Source organism: Spodoptera frugiperda, chromosome 30, assembly GCF_023101765.2.
Source record: "Spodoptera frugiperda isolate SF20-4 chromosome 30, AGI-APGP_CSIRO_Sfru_2.0, whole genome shotgun sequence".
NCBI classification, from domain to species: Eukaryota; Metazoa; Arthropoda; class Insecta; order Lepidoptera; family Noctuidae; genus Spodoptera; species Spodoptera frugiperda.
Window position 1 is genome coordinate 6,973,063 of NC_064241.1, and position 19,593 is coordinate 6,992,655.

Genomic DNA, 19,593 nt, shown 5'->3' on the forward strand with positions numbered 1-19,593 from the left:
GCAGACTGTGATTTTTGTTCAAAACATCACATTCAACAATACGAAATGCTAATTTGGGTGAATTGCATCAGAGGTTTCGCAAACAAAAAAAAGTTACATTGTGTGTCACATGCAGGTTACTGTCAAATCGAAAGTGGACTTGCAAAATGTTACCTTATAATAATAACAAAAGATCACGTATTTATTTTATAACAAGGATATAATTTGGTAAAAATAAAGTACACCACTACCGCCTATTTATCTATTATCTAATCGAAGAGAAAGTACACTTACGCTTTTTTCTCCTGATCACACCCATTTCCTTGTCACAAACTAGTCCTGGACTATTACTTCCTTAATAGAGGCAGCTATGTCCGTAGGCGGAGGTTGATCTACCGGCTCTCGTTACAATACTATCTGGATAGTATCGTACGTCAATCAAACCGAAGCACCGACCGGCTATTCGCCCTAATGCATTCCGACTAGGTCATTGTCCAATTTGATTATAAATTAAAATGTCCATAATTTTATAGCCCGCTAAGTTTATCTTAATGTTGATCAAGCGTTATTTACAGATACGGCAAGTGTAACCGGCTTCGGATTTGTTACGGCAAATCAAAACAAACAAATCGTGAACACCGAACTGGGTATAGAACGCGTGTAGTGCGCGCAGCCCGGGGCGCATGCGCTGACGGAATGCGCGCGCAACCACCACAAGTTCTGGCGGAGGCTGTGGCGCCGGCGCCCGCGCCCGCGACCTCTCCGCCCGATTAAAAATAGAAAGTCTCAACCTGGCGCATACCAATTCCTTTATTTTTACCCTAACGTTACCTACCCATTATCTGTAGCGATCGATCGCATCTACATCGATCTCGTTACCGACACTTTCGATTCTTTATGAGTGAGGTGGGTACGTATACGTATCGATGTGATCGATTGTATACCCAGTTATTATTTCGTTATCACTTCCGTATTGTTAGATGATAAATTCCATATCGAAAAATAAAACTAAACATTGCTAGATAATGGTCGAAACAGGCGGAAGTAGTTTCGCAATTAAAATGTGCTGTTTTAACAAATTCAAGTTAATGGGAAATAGACAATTATATCTACTTCCCATTATCTTTTGTAATAAATTCACTAGTTTATATTATTTTCTCTAACGACAGGACGATTGTCTAATTAACGAAAGAAGCTAATATAACTAAAAAGTCTGAGATCTTTTTAATAATATTACCTACATATATAAAAAAAAATACTTAAAAAAAAGGATAGTGAAATTAATTTGACATGTCACATACCAAATATTTTCTTAAAAAACAACTTTATTTTGAACTTGAAAATTGTTTGTTAATTTAAACCACAATATCCATAAATATCTTAAGTTCACTTCCGTAAACACTGAATCGGTACCTTTTAGTACATAATTATTTGCGTACACATTACAAGTTACATCACCGCAAATTTTGGATATTATGTAATCACTCTGCCCTCAATGTTCTAAAGGTGTTAATTGCTTAATACAGATTTTTATATAATTATTTTGTACAACTGTATTGACCATTGTATTTGTTCTGTTATTCACTGTTGTACCTGGCTAAGTAAAAAAAAAAATGGAATATATGTACAGTACCATATAGCAGTAATAAATCATTGAACATTAAACATTGAAATGTTTGCGTTTCGTCTCAGAACGGTTGCGGTTATTTGGCAATTTACAACTAAGTACACAACAACTTTTTGGACTTTCAAGATACATGAAGAAAATAGATAGCCTGGATTTGTGCAAAGAGAGATTATCAATGTATTTGATAGAAAAATAGGAATAAAAAATATTTGTCTCGGCTGAGTGCGCCCCCTAATTTTTAAAGAAATGATAAAATGTAACTAATATTCATGGAAACTTACTTGGTCCTTTTACTAGGACTGTATCAATAAAACAGTGATAGACTAGTACTAAAAATAAAGAATCGTTATATGCAAAAATAATGTGCAATTACATTTCCCTTATATTTTCCTGAAAAACAAGTTTAGTAACAAAACAGACGAGCAATATGACATTGAATTATAAAATCAAGGTAAAGAACGCTATCTGCATAATTAGTAAATAATAAAATATTCATAGACAAATCATCAGAATAAACGATGTAATGAGACAAACTAACACCTATCGATGCGGCAACGCTCCGACGCATTATTACATAAATTAAGTTAAATCGACAGTTAATTACACTATGAAACGATATAATATTACCAGCTATCGGAGAAATTAGAAATCGCGTTGCAGCCGGGATATGGCTTTCAGTTAACTGTAGGTTATTGAACAGGACTTCAGCTTTCGAAAAGCAGTCCAACCGGTGATCTACATACAGGCAATGCACACCTTGCAACGTGATTAATGTATGCAAGGATGCCAATTAGATACAGCACGCGTCACCGCCGTAATGGATGTTAAGACCTACTTAATATAACACTAACAAACTCGTTCTGGAAAGGACACTTTTCTCGCCGAACATTTTATGCGTCTACGTTTCGAGTAACGGTCACGGTGACATAGCTCTGTAAGAATTCCAAACTGTTTCTCCGTAGGTGGATTTGACGATAAAACTTGTAATCCGTGAAAAGTGTTGCAGCGACTTCTCCTTAAAAATGTTGTTTTGCTTAATGCAGAATTTAGAAACAAATGAATTCGTTTCAGTTCTAAAATTCTAATGACCAAATGAAATTTTACTCACATTGGCAGTATTTTTAGCAACATCTGGAAAAGCGAGCGAAATGTAGCGACACTAATGATAAGTAAATATAAGTGACAGGAGATCATGTTCTCAGGGTATCGTGTTTTAGATGCGCTTCAATAACTCATTTCACAGGTTCACTTTCGAGATCTGCCCGCAGCACGGATGTGAGTCGCAACAAACCGCAACGCACGGTTTCCTGTGCACATTGTCGATTTTATACAACGATATACAACAAGTACCGTCTACTGTGGTCAAATATGATAGTAGAGAAACTACGACAGGTACAATAAACATGCACGTGTGCTTCAATTCAATGTTTCAACTATATGTCCTTTACCACAAAAGATAACGATTGAGTCACTCACAACATCGATAAAATTCCAACGTCAAGTGGCGATGGCGAACGTGATCATTTCATGCACGAGATTAATAGTGAGTGAAATCCGTAAGAGTTATGTATCGCTTGTAAACGCCATTGTAACAACAATAACAATTAATAAGTTCATGGGGCCAGAATACACAATAACAAGGACTTTCACGGCGTTGAATAAGACGCGGATGCACGAAGATTGATAATGAAAAAAACAACATGAGTGCACTACCTATAGTAATTACTGTTACAGAGAAAGGTGTTTTGTATCCAACATTATAATAACATGTACCAAATTACAATCTATGACATTTATTTATTAAGATTCGAAAGTAAAACACGGTAATTTACGTTCGTGTGACGTGACTGATGGATCCCTAGATAAGTAACAGTTAATAATATATTTTCGTTATTGCTTAATTCCATTCCTAGATTCTTATCCGAATGATCGCAACATTCCAAAATTACTCACTGTTTATTTACTTGCGTAGATAATGTTCAGTACTGGCACTGGTATTCCCATTGTAAGCACTCGTTATAAAACGTCACGTTAGATTATTCGTGTTATGAATGGGTTTTCTTTTTATTTTCACTATTGTGTAAGCAAAACTAACCAGGTAGTAAAATCGAAATGCTATGTTATTTGAGTGAAGCTCAAACTGTGAGTTCACGAGTGTCAATCGTGCTCGTCTCCTTTTCTATCAGGCATCGGTGCACGAACTCGGTTCAGGCACGCGCACCCTGGCACCACATCGCCTTCTCCACTGTACTCGCCACGAAAGCTCATCCGTTATTATTTGTTAAGGTCAAATAACCTCCAACTTTATACACTGTCTTGTATTGTACTTTCTATCCGATATCGCCAACCATTACACAACTGAGATATAGATTATGGTTTACGAACCATTTATTATTAGATTTTATACCGTAACTGACTGTTACATAAACCCCGTATCGAACCTAACTACACAAAACGAACTCAAAAGATTTGAACGTTGACTTTCAAATAAGGCTATCCTACATAGATTCACAACATAAAAGAAGCTTTGTGAGTCACAAGATGTATAATGAGAAGATAATACGGCGACTAATCATATTCTTTATCTCTTTTTTTGTGTTGTATAAAAATTAGAAACGCGACTCTAAAGCTATATATGGATTAACTTTAGTAAACATAAACGACAATAAATAGTCGGTGACCTTCTAACCGAGCTAGTCTATTGCTCCTTTTGTGCAAAATGCAAAAATGGTGACACGCGAATATTAAAACGTACCGATCATAACGGCACGGACTGTTATTCTATTGATTTGATCAATATTAAAAGCAATTTAAAATGAAATGTTTAACATAATCTCTTCATATTGTTAGAGAAATTTTCCATTTATTGGAAAAAAGTTAATCGATTCTATTTAATAAACAGGGGGATTAACTTGAAAGTATGTTACAATGACATAAATAAAGCACAGCCAATCAACAATTCAATTTAGCTTGGTATTCTTACTTGCTTTAAAAGTGAACTCCATTAGGGAACACATAATGCCCCGAACCGCCGACTTTGTGACCGCCATCACAAAGAATTTGATTTCAATGTTCAAAAACAAACACCACTGAATTTCAATATGGGTAGTTATCGTAGAGGCATATGAAGTACTGAGAGAGCCAGCTAACACAACGGTCTGGCTCATTAGAGCGCACCAGTAAACGCGGGGAGAGTGCCCTGCTGCAGCTATTGTTGTCCGTCCCTCGGGAGGGTTGGCCCAGATGTCGTCCTATATACGCACACACGCATAATAAACCTTTTGCTTATATTTAGATGTGGCGAGAAAATATTATTTGATATTTAGACATAACACTAAAAGTCTGCAGTAAATCTGTAATGCGAAAGCCTCAGTATGCTAAATAAGTATTTTCACTTTATAAATTTTATCATTGATAGAAATCTGTAGCAAGTTATAAATAGCTCCGCTGAATTTAATTGTCGGTCTAGTTAAGATAAACAGGTTTCCAGTGAGCTTAATGGGTAGTTAGAATATCGATACTAAGTAAGTATTCAAACAGTACGGTGGTTAAGCTGAAAGCAGAATATTTTATGGTAGTTATACCTTGATACAACGTGATATATTGCAGGTTAACGACTAGATTAGTTTCTATTCAAAACGACTTTCTACGGTGGATTTCTCTCCTGACTCTACACACAAAATGTTTATTATCGCTAATAAAACATTTGTTTAATACTTTGTCAAAACTTTACATACAGAACAAGTCTATAGATGTGCTCAAATTATTGTATCATTCAATAAATAACCACTAAATAATAATAAATCTCATGTCGAGATAATATTTCTTAGTCTGACCATCCTTAGACATTGCCAAACATGTCCAAAACTCCCGACAGTCGACAAGGAAGCTATTGTTATGCATTTCAGGACGTACGCTTTGTTGCAGAGTTTTGATCAGATACACAAACCCTTCGGGTTGCGAGCGTAGCTGCTTTTATGTAAGTGTACGTTTTGGTCGGTACCTACAGATACAAACAGTCGACAAGTCTAACTTGAAATATTATTGCAACTCACCATATCCATGCACTATTGGCCCCAGTTCACTTATTCGTACTCGTCTTGGTCCATACTTTGCAGGCAACGAATTATGGGTATTCGGATAAATCGGAGTACTCCGTTGTTGCTCCTGACGATTTACTGATCTAGGTACAGTACTATATAACTGACTCGATGGATCATACATTTGATTACCTCTTTGATCATCAAATCGGGCTGATCGGGGCAAAGATCCATGTAGTCGATTGGAGTCTTCATTATAATAACTGTTTCTTTGAGGTTCATTACGGCTGATTGATCGTGGTAAAGAACCCTGCATCTGGATCGGCTCATTGTTATAAATCCGATTATCTCTCGGCTGATCTAGGCGACTCACTGATCGAGGTAGCGTTGAGCGAAAGGAATCGTCACTACCCAAAGGGTTGCCCCTCGATTGGTCTACACGACTGACTGATCGTGGCAACGTTCCGTGCAGTCGAATTGATGGATCATTGTAGACAGGCTGATACTGATACTGGCTTGCATTTGGCAGCTGTTGTGACTGGTGGTAGTACGGCTTCGTCGAGTCTGTATAATCGATAAACGGGTTGTTTCTATCCCTAGCAGCGTATCCATTATTTTCGGATTGCTGGTAATGATTTAATGCTTGCAAGCTTTGTGCTGGATATCCATATTGATTCGGTTGCCTGCGGTACTTGTCGAGTATATCAAATGATCTGTTGTAAGGCGCAGAGAAACGATCGGTGGCGAATATCTCGCTCACGGGCAGCGCGCTGCTATTGTTGCTTGCATTGCTGCGGTTACTCCTGCCACTACTCCGGAGATTGTTTCGACTCAGTGAACCATCGCCGCGAACACTTAACTTCACTTCCAGTCTCTTTTTGTCTTTCATTATGTCCTCTTTTTACACTGTGGTGAGAACCCCCTTGATATCACCATTTGTTACTCAATATGTTCAAATTAGAAACGTTGTCAGACTAAACAACAAATTAATTATAGCTTAATGTGTTATACAATGTAGCAACATATCACGCCGAAGAAAGTAAATTGCATTACAACGGTGTAGGTAGGTACCTATCTACATCATGAACGATGAGTAATGATGATCGTCGATGTATAAGTAAATGACCACAAGCTCGAGAACAAGACCGTCGTTGTTAAAGTTAATTGAGGTTAAAATAGTTTGAACGAAACATCGACACGACTTTTGGACAAAGGCTCTGTCAATTTCGTGCCAGCCAATTTGACGTATAGATAGAAGAGAACAATATAAATACTTGCAAAGAGAAAATTCAAAGAAACTTAAACGATTACTTAACAGTAACTATCAATTACAAAGACCTCAGGTTCAGATAGGATGTTATTCTATGTCAGTTTTATACCCTGCATATTTGTACACTGTTTAAATGCAAATCACAGATAAACCATTTACTTATTGAAATTACGTCTATTTTTATTAAAATACAATTTACACAATAAATACACGTTTACTTACTTCGAAGACATAATCAAAACAAAATCTATCAAACAAATACCAAACAATGATTGGGAATGTAAATAATTGCTAAATTAGATATACGAACGATGTTGCTTGATGAACAACTCTTTGACATGCAATATCCACGCAGACGGAGTAGATCCGTTTTAATAATTTCAAAGAAAACGTTTTTATTTAACGAGAAGGCACTAACGAAACGTGACCAATTAAGAGAGATGTCTCGACTCTCGACCACTATTTAACTGAACTGATTTGTATGAAGATATTAATTAACAAAATAATATTGATATTTATTTAAACACAATAATTAGCCCTCTACTAGAGTGCAATGTTCAGCTTCGACTGACAATGAGTTTCGATCGAATAATTTATTATTATAGCTGATAAGATAATAACGTCAGTTCAATAACTCGTATCAACAAACATGTAGATATTATACCCTAGGGGCACATAACACCTTCTGTATAACCTTAGGCAAGTTATTGTGTGCTAATTTACAACCTATTTTTTTCAACTTAGTAATCCGACCACGTGAATCATGTGAAGTACATTTACTGATACTTGAGGCGGAAAAATATGGCTTGAGTACAAGCACGGAAAATGTGAATACTGTGTCAAGGTCGCAGGTGCCTTCTATGCATTGTTTTAGGGGAAAATGAACAAGTTATTTTGATTTTAAGAACGTTTTGTACATGTTTTAGTAGAATGTAATGTAAACTTTACGACAAGTCCCAAGCCGAAGTGTTAGGAAACAAGTAAGTGTAAGTTTGTATAGCAAACAGACAAACAAGTATTATCAACACTGTGTACGGGTCGGCGGGCAACCGTGCTTAATTCAACAACTTGTTAATTGTTTGCTTAGGACCTGTAAAATTAACGAATCTGTTACCAAGGAACGTACAATTCAATTACATCTTAACATGGTAAAGCAACGGAATTTGCTTACTTCGGACAGTATGACACAGGGAAAGTTGTACGTGTGCAACTGTGCACGTAAGTGCAGGGTATAAAACCAGCAATTTTCAAGTAAATGGAGCAAAACGTATTACCGCGAAGTTCTGTAGAACATTGAGATATTTTCGAAACAAAAACATAGAAACATGGAGTAAGTGACGCATTTATAGTAACGATGTAACAATAACCGAGCTTGACCTTCATACACTGCTTGAGCACTCGCTTCTAGAATATCAGAGCTGCTTTACAATAGATAATATTATTTACTTATGATGGAATCAATATACACTATCGCGTTAAGCCATTAAATAAAAACACCGTTATTAAATTATGTTATCACTTAATCACTTATTCCGGCACTGAATCTTTGACAACTTAATGACACATTTAGAAACTGGGATACGAAGGGGATTGCGTCAACACAAACGATTTTAAAAGTAGAATTTATATTAACTTGTGATTCTGACTCATACAATGCCTAACACAGGTATCGCACGGATTTGGCACTGATCACGTATTTGTGCATCGGTTAGTTTCAAGTGTGTCACACAACTAGAACACAGTTATTAATTTTCACTGAAGAAGGAGGTGGAATTAGTGGCAAACTCGGCAGAAGCAAGCGAAACACTGCGGGGCTTCGTTCAACGGAACGAAATGGCACGCCGAGTGTAGGAGATAAGCTGATAACGTAGCGATACCCATTTTATACAATGCTAACATTGCGTATTAAAGGTATGTTGTTTCTTGTACGTAAAAGGAAGAGGTCATGTAACTCAATAATTAAAATGTCAAGAATAACGAGCGCATTATCTTTAGCACATACTGTGGCCTGTATTGAGCCTTCATTTTCGCATGATCTCTACATAGAGATCTAACAATTAACGAGTACATTTTCAAGTTGGAAAGTTATTAGACAGTTAGATGTTTCCCACATAAAAATGAAGGCGAGACGGTGCGTTTGTGTGTGACGCGAGAGTGACAGACGGGCTCCGCTTGGTTCATGTTCGTGATCGCAAAACGACAGACTATGGTCACGAACGTGTGAAATAATGTCGCAACTATCGAATATCTCAGAGGAAGATCGTGCACCACCGCGATGTTTGCCGTAATAACAACTAATCAAATGCTTAATTTCCTAGTAAAAGTATATATTTTATGTGACACTCACCATCATGGGCGTCTTCAGCTGTCTCTTCATCATCAGTCTTCGGTTCCTCTTGCTGTTCTCGTTTTTTAATTGCCTGTAAAAGAAAGTATACTTTATATGACAGAATTAAATATCTACAGTGCAATCACGGAAGAACGTCATCAGGCAATAACAAAAGACAAGCCACACTGATAACAGCTAGAAGGGAAGTAACTTAAATGTCGCATTACACTACATGCCAGTGAAATGGTATGATCGTGACACGACAATACACAAGCAAAGCAAGCCAAACAAAATGCAGTCGAATCTAAATTGAAATCTTTCGCTAAATGTCTTTCTATCTTGCATACGCATCTCACCCGGGCGAGCCATCCTCCTGCCGCTTTCAAGCACCTCATTTTAATTTATACAGATAAGGAGCACTTTGGAAATTGGCCGGTGTTTGTTAGTGATTTATTTAGCACTACACTTGTATTGAGAAAGCGGCACTTCACTTATCGATTAATCGCGGTACACGATGCATTGTTCCAAGCGGCGCGGTGGAAGGCACTCATTTCTGCGAGCCTCGCGGAGGGTCTACCGAGAGCGTTGTGGTCGAGGGCCCGCGCGCATCAGCCCGTAACAGCCGCGGTATTCCAACAATTACCCACGGTTGGGTCGTGCTTACAGAAACGGACCGATTCACCGGCAGATTTATTACTTATTTACACACTCATTACGAATTTACCAGATTCTTGTCTAAGATTGAAGACGATCTTGTACTAGTATTTTGTAATTATTAAACAGTACATATGTGAGTGAAGTGTGAATACTCGCCCCGATGATCGTTTTATGGTAAACGTTCACAGAGTACAGGTGCGCTGCGAAAGAGATCTCACGACGCTATTGTTTCTGCTATTCTCTGGTGAACAAGAAATTTCGACGCGGACCGTGCGTCAGCTTTTACCCTTTCGCGTTATTGTATAGTCCGCAATTTAGATGCCATTGTGATGCGCAGCACGATTGCACGATAGCAGTGTGTTTAATTGATGAGCGAACGAGTATAATACCAACCGTCTGCAAAACAGTATTACTTGTTGCTGGTTGCTAATATTTGTACGGAAGCAGAAAACGTACTTAAATCATGTTCTGTACACTGTACACTCCAATAATTTCATTTATCAAGGCTTTCACTTGCATTATACTTTTAAATTATTATCTTTGAAAACGTCAGATAACACAAAAGTAAATGATAAGGAAATAATATCAATGGAAGATTCACATAGTTTACGTAAATGTTTTGACAGCGTCTTGTAAATATTTTCATTGAACACAAGTACCCCGAATTTATTTTCTATACTGAGTTCATTATTTATAACCCCTACTTCAAAGATGGCAATATTGGGGCTTGGGTCCTTTAAAAATAGGATTTTCGCTTCAGTATCTAGGTACAAAATAAGTGTTTTAGGGAGGCTACGTCCAAAATGAACTCATTTATAGGAGCTTAAAATAAGTTTTATCGAGACGTAAAATATAGGCCCTACCTTTAAAACGGAGACTCCTAAACATGAAGGATCTACAAGGATGACCAAATGAAATACAGAATCCAGGAATATGACTTTATACTGAACATAGTAACTACATGCATTAATGAATGAACTTACACAGCATTGCGAGTCTAATAGAAGGGCTATAAAATGACTGAACATCGATATAAATACTAAGAAAAGCAACGTAATAATGATCAAAGATTACACACATTATGGATATTAACTATGTACTTATAAGCCTTGTCCGCAATAATATAATAGTCAATAGTCACTAATATACTTTGATATTTTAATTGGAAAACCTAATTTTAAATAGTACTGGAAGATAAAGATTACAAGAGTATTAGATGTCTACGGAAGCGCTTTTGTTTGGCTTTACTATTAAAATGGTATATTGACTCTATAAAAGAAATGTAAACAACTTGAATTTACTTGATAATAATTAATGGATAGGAAGACCTGTAGTTTCTAAACACTAGCGCCATCTCGTTTTAATTTCATGTACTGTTTGCGTTAAGATGCGGAAAAGGCTCTATTATCGTGCGTACAAACAAACGAGAAATATTTGAAGAGACAGTACACACACTATTTCAATATAATAATTTTATTCCTGATGCCCCATCAATGTAATTGTAGAATACATATATTTAGTAAACATGCAAACAGTTTTGTGATAAAAATAGTGATAGAATTCCCACCATGATGCGAATATAGAGTGGACTTAAAAAATCGTATTATGACATACAAAAAGCAAGGAAGACATGATTAACTTTATTCTTGCAAAACATTAGCTTCGTAATTTATTTATTACAATTTTTATAGTCCAAAGAAGACCTCATAACAACAACTGAGTGCATTGTACAACATCCTGATTAAAACTGTTCGTGTGAAGTTAGACGTGATATGACGGAACTGTAAGATTGACTTATTTATGCTCACAGTTGCGTTTAGGCCATTAGTATGAGATTACAGTGACGTAACTATAGGGTTACAACTTGTAAGGTGGACAAAACGCCGAGAGAAAAAGAAACTGTTATAAAGAAAGAAGAGTTGTAATGCTGTAGACATTTGAAAAGAAGAACTGCTTTTGCCACGTCCCAAAGGATGTAGTTAAGTCACTGTAAGTATAGCTAGCACCATCAGTCCAAGCGATATAATACTACAGAGTTAACAAACAGGCTGTACATATATTGGATTAGGAAGACGGTAGCAGCACCTGCGCGATAAGGTCTCGTGCGCGTCGTGCGTCGATCTGATTGACGCGTTTGTTCTTGAGGTGGTGGGGAGTGTCGCGGCGGTGCAGCCGGCCCGCCTGCACGGGGGCGCCGCGGTCCTCCACCGTGGCGCGCCACGCCACCCGCCGCGGGCGCTACCACCACCACCGGGGGACACCCGTGTATACATATACCGAACAGTCATACCCCGAATGTTTCCTACTCCACATAAATTCCCTTTCAATACAAACGACATCATACTAGCGGATTGCGAGCGAACACGCCGCGTATACCCAGTGAATACGTCGTGAACGCGCCGTGCTGCGCAGCGAGGACATTGCAAACGTATGGCAAATACGCTGCATATACGCAGCGTATTCATCACGCCACTCACTCTCACGTCCTCGTTGTATAGCTGCGGCGTGTTCGCGACGTATTCGCTGCAAGCTCATCCCGCCCCGTACCCGCTCCGCGTTACGACCAGTCTCAACAATTTATCTGTCCATAGATTTGCCTCCTAGAGATAGAATTTTGACATAATAAATCTTGTATGGATTACTATGTCAAATACCTATCTTTAGTAATCAAATCTATAAGCAGATAAATTATTAAAAAAACATGTATGAAGTGTGTTCTAAAGATTGATGGATTTTTGACGTGTCAACGCTCCAACGAAATATTATGATACCCGCCTGATTCCATCACCCTGATTTTACCAGAACCAATTCTAAAAAAATGTTTTAAGAATTTTCGAGGTATGACTGTTACCAAGTATTCCGAGTAAATGTAAGAATATGCATTATGAGAATAATATTATGGAAACTATTTATATCATGGATATAATTCGCATATTTACATAATTTCACATTACTCTCATAAATGTTTAAAATCAATAAATATACCAGATTCCAAAGTAGTTAATTTGTTATTATATTTTATATTGAAAATTAAGATAAAGTTAATATATATAGTAAGAAGTTCTTCTCTATGTTAATTGCTGTTCTAAGTATTTAGAAAATCCAAAATGCTGCTCTACTAGGCTAATACTGACTTAGTAGGAGGGTTAATTTATTTTAAATTTTGTAATAATCCCAAAGCAGCCTTATAGTTGTCATCCCAGTCTAATACTAGTATTAGGAATAAGAAGCAGTATGCACATTAAAAATGAACTTAGTTCAATCAAGAGCATTTTCAAAATATAGTCTGCGATGTACTGGTTAAGCAGACATATCTTTAAAATTGTCTACGATTTTTAATATCCCTTTAGTAGTAGGAGACGAGATTATTCAAATCATAATTCCTACTATTATTATGGGCCAGACATTAGAACATAAAGGATTTTCAACCTTCTAGCTTTACAATAAAGTTCAAATCCATTTGTGAAGTTGTTCTTAAGCTATTAGTCTTGTTCAGACTTACCTCCAGTTCGTCAGAGTCCTCGTTCTCGTCGTTTTCACCCTCAGACGACTCTCGATCGGCTGCCGTCTGGGTGTCGCTGTCCTCCTCTTTCGTCAGTTCGGGCGCTGCTTGCGTTGTATGTTCCGGCTGTCAAATAAGCTCTGTTTAGTATTTGTAACAGCTTAAAGGGAATTTAGTCACATATTTAATAGGAATTAATTTGGTACAGCGAAATATATAATGTTAACTTCAAGTCTTCAAAATAATGCTATATTATCAAATCATGTATGCATTCAACGCAGCCTCAGACCTAAGAGTTACCCTCCCGCCTCGCCCAAGGCGGGAGAAGTCATTGGATGATTCCCCCCCCCTCAAAAAAAGGCCTAAGAGTAAATCATTTGTTTAGTCTAAAGTTTTCGTTGTATAATCGAACCAAAACTACAACAAATAATATACATTTTAATTTTGAGAATCTCCTTTTTGGAGTTGGTATTAGCGATGCATTGTAGTCAGAACTTTAACATCTTATTCCACGTCAGTAAAAGTAAACTATCGAGATATTAACTTACATTACATTCTAAAAATTTCCTTAACAGTGCTAAGATTAACATATAAATATTGTGTACTATACAACTGTCACCTGTCTCCTGTTAAAAGCATAGCATTAGCCCACTCAGTAAACTTAATACCTATCATAAATATAAAATGAGAAAATTCCCATTCATGAAATACTCTAAGCTGTCAATAAATGCGCGACTATAAAATGAAATGGCTGCCAAGATAGAGAAGCTATAAATTTGAATCCGTATCGCTCTTTGATCGAAAGTACGACGGAAGCTCAGGAATATTGACCGATAGATATTAAAGTTTAATAGTAAACGAATGTAATCTGTAGCGACGAAGAGACTGACGGATTTATGTGTAACTAGCCCGTTATGTATGTCTCAAGCACAAGATGGAAATTATTCTTGTTTATCGATTTCAAAATATTATTACTTCCTTCATTTGCACAGTACTATCAGAAGTTAAACACCGTAATAAACATAGAATTGCAAATTTAAAACATCACAACACATACAGGTACATCGGAATGAGTATGCCTGGGGTCTTAAGAATTTTGGGCCTTTGAGCCCCTTAGTTTCCTCTTAAATGAAGGTGAATTTGGCTATATTTTTGTAATATCTATCGTGAGACATATTATATTAACTAAAATCACAATTAATGGAGAAAACCTCTACTAGTATCGAGCCATAGAGGGACTCTTCATCATGAGCAGCGTGCGCCTTGGCGTCTGCCAACTAAGTTAGTACATGAATTTGGCTACATGAGCTTTGCTATGTGGCTATGGGTAAAGTTCTACTAAATAAATTACAGAATTAATTAACTTACTTCAGTTTCAGCCGGCCCAATAACGTGTTCGGGTGGTGACATCGATATGCCGTTGGTTGTCGGTTGCTCCTGTTTCGCCGCTTGAAGAGCCGCGACCTCTGGCGACCGTCCCGCCAACAGTTTCTGTGCCTTCGCCTTCAAATCCTTCGGGTGAGGTGTATTTTGTCGGACAAATGGAGTCTGGGGAAAAATTAAGACATTAGTAACAGTACTAGATATATTAAACTTTTGAAATGCATTGCAGGATTAAAATAGAGTACATATTGACATGCTCATGCTTAATATTGAAAAACTGCCCTAGCTGAATAAAAGCACGTAACGACAAATAATTTGTGAATTAGGTATAAGAAAAATAATTACGCTGTAATAATAAAAATATATGATAAGCAAAATGTTTTCTTAAAATAATCCATAAGTATTAGAATTTTAAAAATAAATATCTTGAAAGCTTGCATCGTTCAGTCATTATTATGCTGTGCATGTGTGCATATATTATTAATTAAGGTGTAGATATTATACAAGTAATGTCTAGGAAGCAAGCATAAATGTGTGATTTTAGACAGTTATATGTTAGTTTAAATATATAAAATTAAAATATGCGTTTTAAAGTTTGCGGCATAGCAAAAAATTCGCACACGACAATCAAAATAATAAGAACAGATGTTTCGAATCCATACATGACGTGTGGAACTCAGTGTCTTATCCCAGTTATGTTTAGAATCCTATGTGCCGAAATATTATAATTGTCACTTAACCTATTAACCGCATAATGTCGCAACATGTGAGAGACATGATTCACAGGATATGATATCACACGTAGTCTCTCCTTCGTGACATTACGACGTCTGTTACTGGTTTAATGCTAATCTACATTAAGTGCAGTTCAAACATTGTGCGCGATGTGGTATTACTTCGAGGAATATTTTAGTATGGGTGGTACGGTTCAAATGTTCAGTGCGTTTTAACAAAAATCAAGAATTTTAGGTAGTGTCATTGAATTAATAAAATGTTTTGAGTGTCTTATCGTGCCGGGTCAGGTGTGGTTAGTGTTGCGTAACCTTGCTGTCTGTGAGTAAGATTTCGTTGAAAAAAAATTGTCAATGCGTTCGCAAAAACAACACTAATTTATCTATGCATTAGTCTACTTCCAAAGAAAAAAAACTATTATCTAAATACTGATAGAGCAAGAGGCTTAGTGGCGGACAGCGCATACAGAACTCTTTGGTAGTGCATTCACAATATTTGTTACAATATCAAGTGTTAAGTATTTGTTGCAGGTGAGCCTGCGAGTTTCAACAAAATGGTGATATCTGTGTTTACACTTAAATGTACTTACACTGTTGATAACAATCGTTTCTCTTGTATTTCAGACACATTTTATAAAGACGTAAAGGACTGACATCATGCTATTTTATCCTTCTATGCTTCATGGACCACGATTTATATTATAACCAAATATTGTATCTACAGGTTCTTCAAATGTGTTGGAAAGTTGACAATATGTATTAATGTAAGTAAATTGAAAAAGGGATGTAATAAATCTGAATGTTTATTTGTGAATGCACCCCGCGAGACGCTTTGCCGCATACCTCCGCGAGGTTAGTTATAGAGGAGGAGAGTCGTTGCAGGGAACTCCTCCGTTGTGTAGTGACTAGCTTGCGAACTACGTTTATAGGCCGCTTGAAGGAAAGCATCGACTGTTGTGCGAAGGAATCGGAAGGCGTCACGTCCTCATTCTCCTCCTGAATCGTTGAAACCTTTAACATCAAAATTTCTGTTCCAGGCACACTTCACGACCACTGCTGTTCTACGTTTTATATTTCAATATACTTTCTCTCGTTTATGTATAAAAGAATAGTAAATATACATTTCAAACAATTTAATAAAGCAATCATTAACACAGTGTACGAATATTCAATTTTCCTGTCACCCTAGACCTCAATATCTTCCATAATTTGCAAACGCGGCCATGTCTTGCAATTGGTTTTATGAGAAAACATCTCTTGACATAAATTATTTCATAAATAAATACAAAGCAAAATGAAACCATAATATGTAACATACCATTGATACTTATGAGATTGTGATGTTTAAGAATACAATGTAAGATAATATATTTTTTATGGACGAAGTATGTATATAGTACATAGAATGCAAAAGTAGTAAAGAGTGTGCAATAACACTGTACACATCAACATCAATTTACATATGACTTAGAAAATGGTTCGTCATTTCAATGAACTTCATTCAACTGTTATTCTTGTTTCACTCATAATAACAGGTATAAACAAAACATGCAAATAAAAGATAAATAATAATACAAATTAAAAGTTTATTACATAAATAAACATAAAAATATTAGTACCAGCTTACACTAAATAATACTGTAAAGATGTAGTTCATAGCCAAATAAATATGAAGATCGTATTCAGTCGAACGTTCCTGTACATTTATACAAGTCGAGACGTAAGTTTTTATTCGACAAATAACAAAAACATGCTGTATATAAGCGTTAATAACATTTATACAAGTATGTTTAGTATATTGTTCATTACTGAGATTATTCTAGGGCTACAAGTATTGTACTGAGTGCTAGATAAGCTCTGTGCCTTGAAAACATTTCGCGTACGTGTGTTCTGTACCAAGAGCCTACATTCCTCCACCTTTCTCTAAGCGTGTCACCAGCTTTGTGGAAGCAGGAAGATACATTATATCGAAAATGCTTATAACCGTATCCCGACGACATAAGGTTCATTTTCCTCTTACGTTTATACCGTCCCTTAGTAGTGATGGTAAAATGACAACAGCAAAATCTCACCTCTTTGACTTCATGCATTTCTTCAGTGAACTTGACGGAGTGTGTTCTTGAGTTCTCTTTCTGTTCCCAATTCTCGTCGTCCGAGTCCCGGTCGCGAGATACGCTCGATTCTGTTGAACCAGTTTAGTTAGTGGAATGTTGAAATACATGTTTAAATGTTGAGCATATGGCACATTAAATGTGTGGTGGGCAACCAATTATCGTATGACAACTGCGCAGGTAACTGACAATACTATAGAGTCAGTCAGCCGATGAGAAATTTTAACAGATCATAAGTAAGTCTTTATCTACACATTTGTTATAGTTATCAGTTTCGTAAAATAGTAGTTTAGCAAATTGCATGGATTTCCTTTGAGTGATTAGCAATAATACTACCTGATTCTAAATGGTAAAAAAATATGTTAAAAATAAAAACCAAAGGACAAACACAGGACATTACAAGTAGGCAGATACGTCACAAAACAAACAAACATTGAAAGCCATAATGATATAACATTATCATACTTGTGTTGCGCAAAGTTATATCAATGATTGATTGATTAGGTAATGATAGTATGATGTTCCTAGCAAAACAACAGAATTAAATATAACACCGTACAAGTAAAATAGTAAATAAGTAGATACTAAACAACACTACAGTTCTATTCAGTGCTAGTAGCATGATGACCATGAATTGCGTTGTGCCGTAAAAATAATAACAGTGCAAAATTGTCATAATAATAGTGTATCTTCATTACAACCTTGATAAAGTCGCGCGCCCATCTGATAGTAAAACTGGCTCGAGGTTTTTTTATTTGTTCAATATAAACAATAAAACTCTAACGCAGGCTTGTTTAGATAGATATTTCATAGTGAAAAATCTATTATATTTTGCAGATGCTTGGAATTTCATCAAGAATGATTTACATCAGTCCTGTTTTCAACTTTGTGGCTTTGTATTAGTGAGCTTTCCAAGCAAAATTTGAATAATAGTTACATTCTAGAATGCTGTTTACAATCAGATGGACGTTGCATATTCTCGCAGCAGATTTAGCGCAAAAGTTTCAATTCATGATATTAAAGTGATACTTTTGTGAACCTTACCTCTTCTATCTAGCTCTTGCGATTGTGAATTAAATCTGTGATCCCTGAACCAGTGTCCACTGCCGACCTCTGACGTGTGTTCCAGCTCTATTCGTGTGTGACAAGTGCATTTAGTATATTTACACAGCAAAAACAAAACAAGAACAGCACTGAGACAGTTCACAATACTTTAATATACAAAACTGCAAAGTTAGTTTAACAAGAAACCAAATCATGAATCATTCGATAACTGGAAGAATTGGCCAATAAATCCGCAATTCGATGTGTGATTAAATATTTTCGTGTTGCGTAATAGGATGCTCACCATTCATTTACAATGGCCCATTATATTTATTGAAAAACGATTCATTGGGTTCTGGCCACACGGCACTTGAGCCAGGTCATGTGTTCAAATGTGTGTACTTGACACCCAAAACAAACAGCGGTCTGTATGGCGATCAGTGTCAATTCAAACTAATATAAAAGGAATAACGAAAGTATCAACATTCTTAATCGGATACATAATATGTACATACAGCAGAAAACCAGTATTGTGAACTGTCCCCGATTTTGCTTAATTAAATAAAAGCACGAGAAGCACGGCCAAAACAACATTTACGTACATACCAAAATGCTCACATAAAAGCAAACGGTACTATGTAAATTGTAATAGTCTTTACTATGCTATATGGATAGCAGTATATTACAATAGGCAATGCTATTTTTAGACACCATCACACCAGTTGTGACAGTGTAAAAAAAACTGAATTAATAAAAACCATTAAAAAAATTGTCAAAACAAATCAATATTGTAAATAAAACAGTTAAGAAAATTGTCTAAACAAACACATGAATCAAAAAGCTTATGAAATTGACAAAACCCGTGTGGATAGGCAAAGATGAGGATAGTATGAACCAACTAAATACTAAGACTTCTACAA

At 36.4% G+C, this 19,593-nt stretch overlaps 1 protein-coding gene across 19 annotated transcripts in view; it reads right to left on the reverse strand.

The window, feature by feature from the left end:
* The window catches only part of LOC118269574 (protein lap4), a 68,227-nt gene that overhangs the window by 25,065 nt on the left and 23,569 nt on the right, over positions 1-19,593 (reverse strand). For 12 of the 19 annotated variants that reach the window (XM_050707051.1, XM_050707044.1, XM_050707043.1 and 9 more), the window contains exons 8-13: positions 18,674-18,760; positions 17,591-17,700; positions 14,773-14,952; positions 13,405-13,530; positions 11,988-12,140; positions 9,264-9,336 (exon numbers count right to left, since the gene is read on the reverse strand). In XM_050707051.1, coding sequence (XP_050563008.1) covers positions 9,264-9,336; positions 11,988-12,140; positions 13,405-13,530; positions 14,773-14,952; positions 17,591-17,700; positions 18,674-18,760 — 729 coding nt within the window. Of the gene's footprint in view, positions 1-5,661; positions 6,621-7,226; positions 7,494-8,293; positions 8,732-9,263; positions 9,337-11,987; positions 12,141-13,404; positions 13,531-14,772; positions 14,953-16,361; positions 16,554-17,590; positions 17,701-18,673; positions 18,761-19,593 lie in introns of those variants that run through there. The other 7 variants (XM_050707045.1, XM_050707046.1, XM_050707059.1 and 4 more) reach the window with 7 other exon arrangements.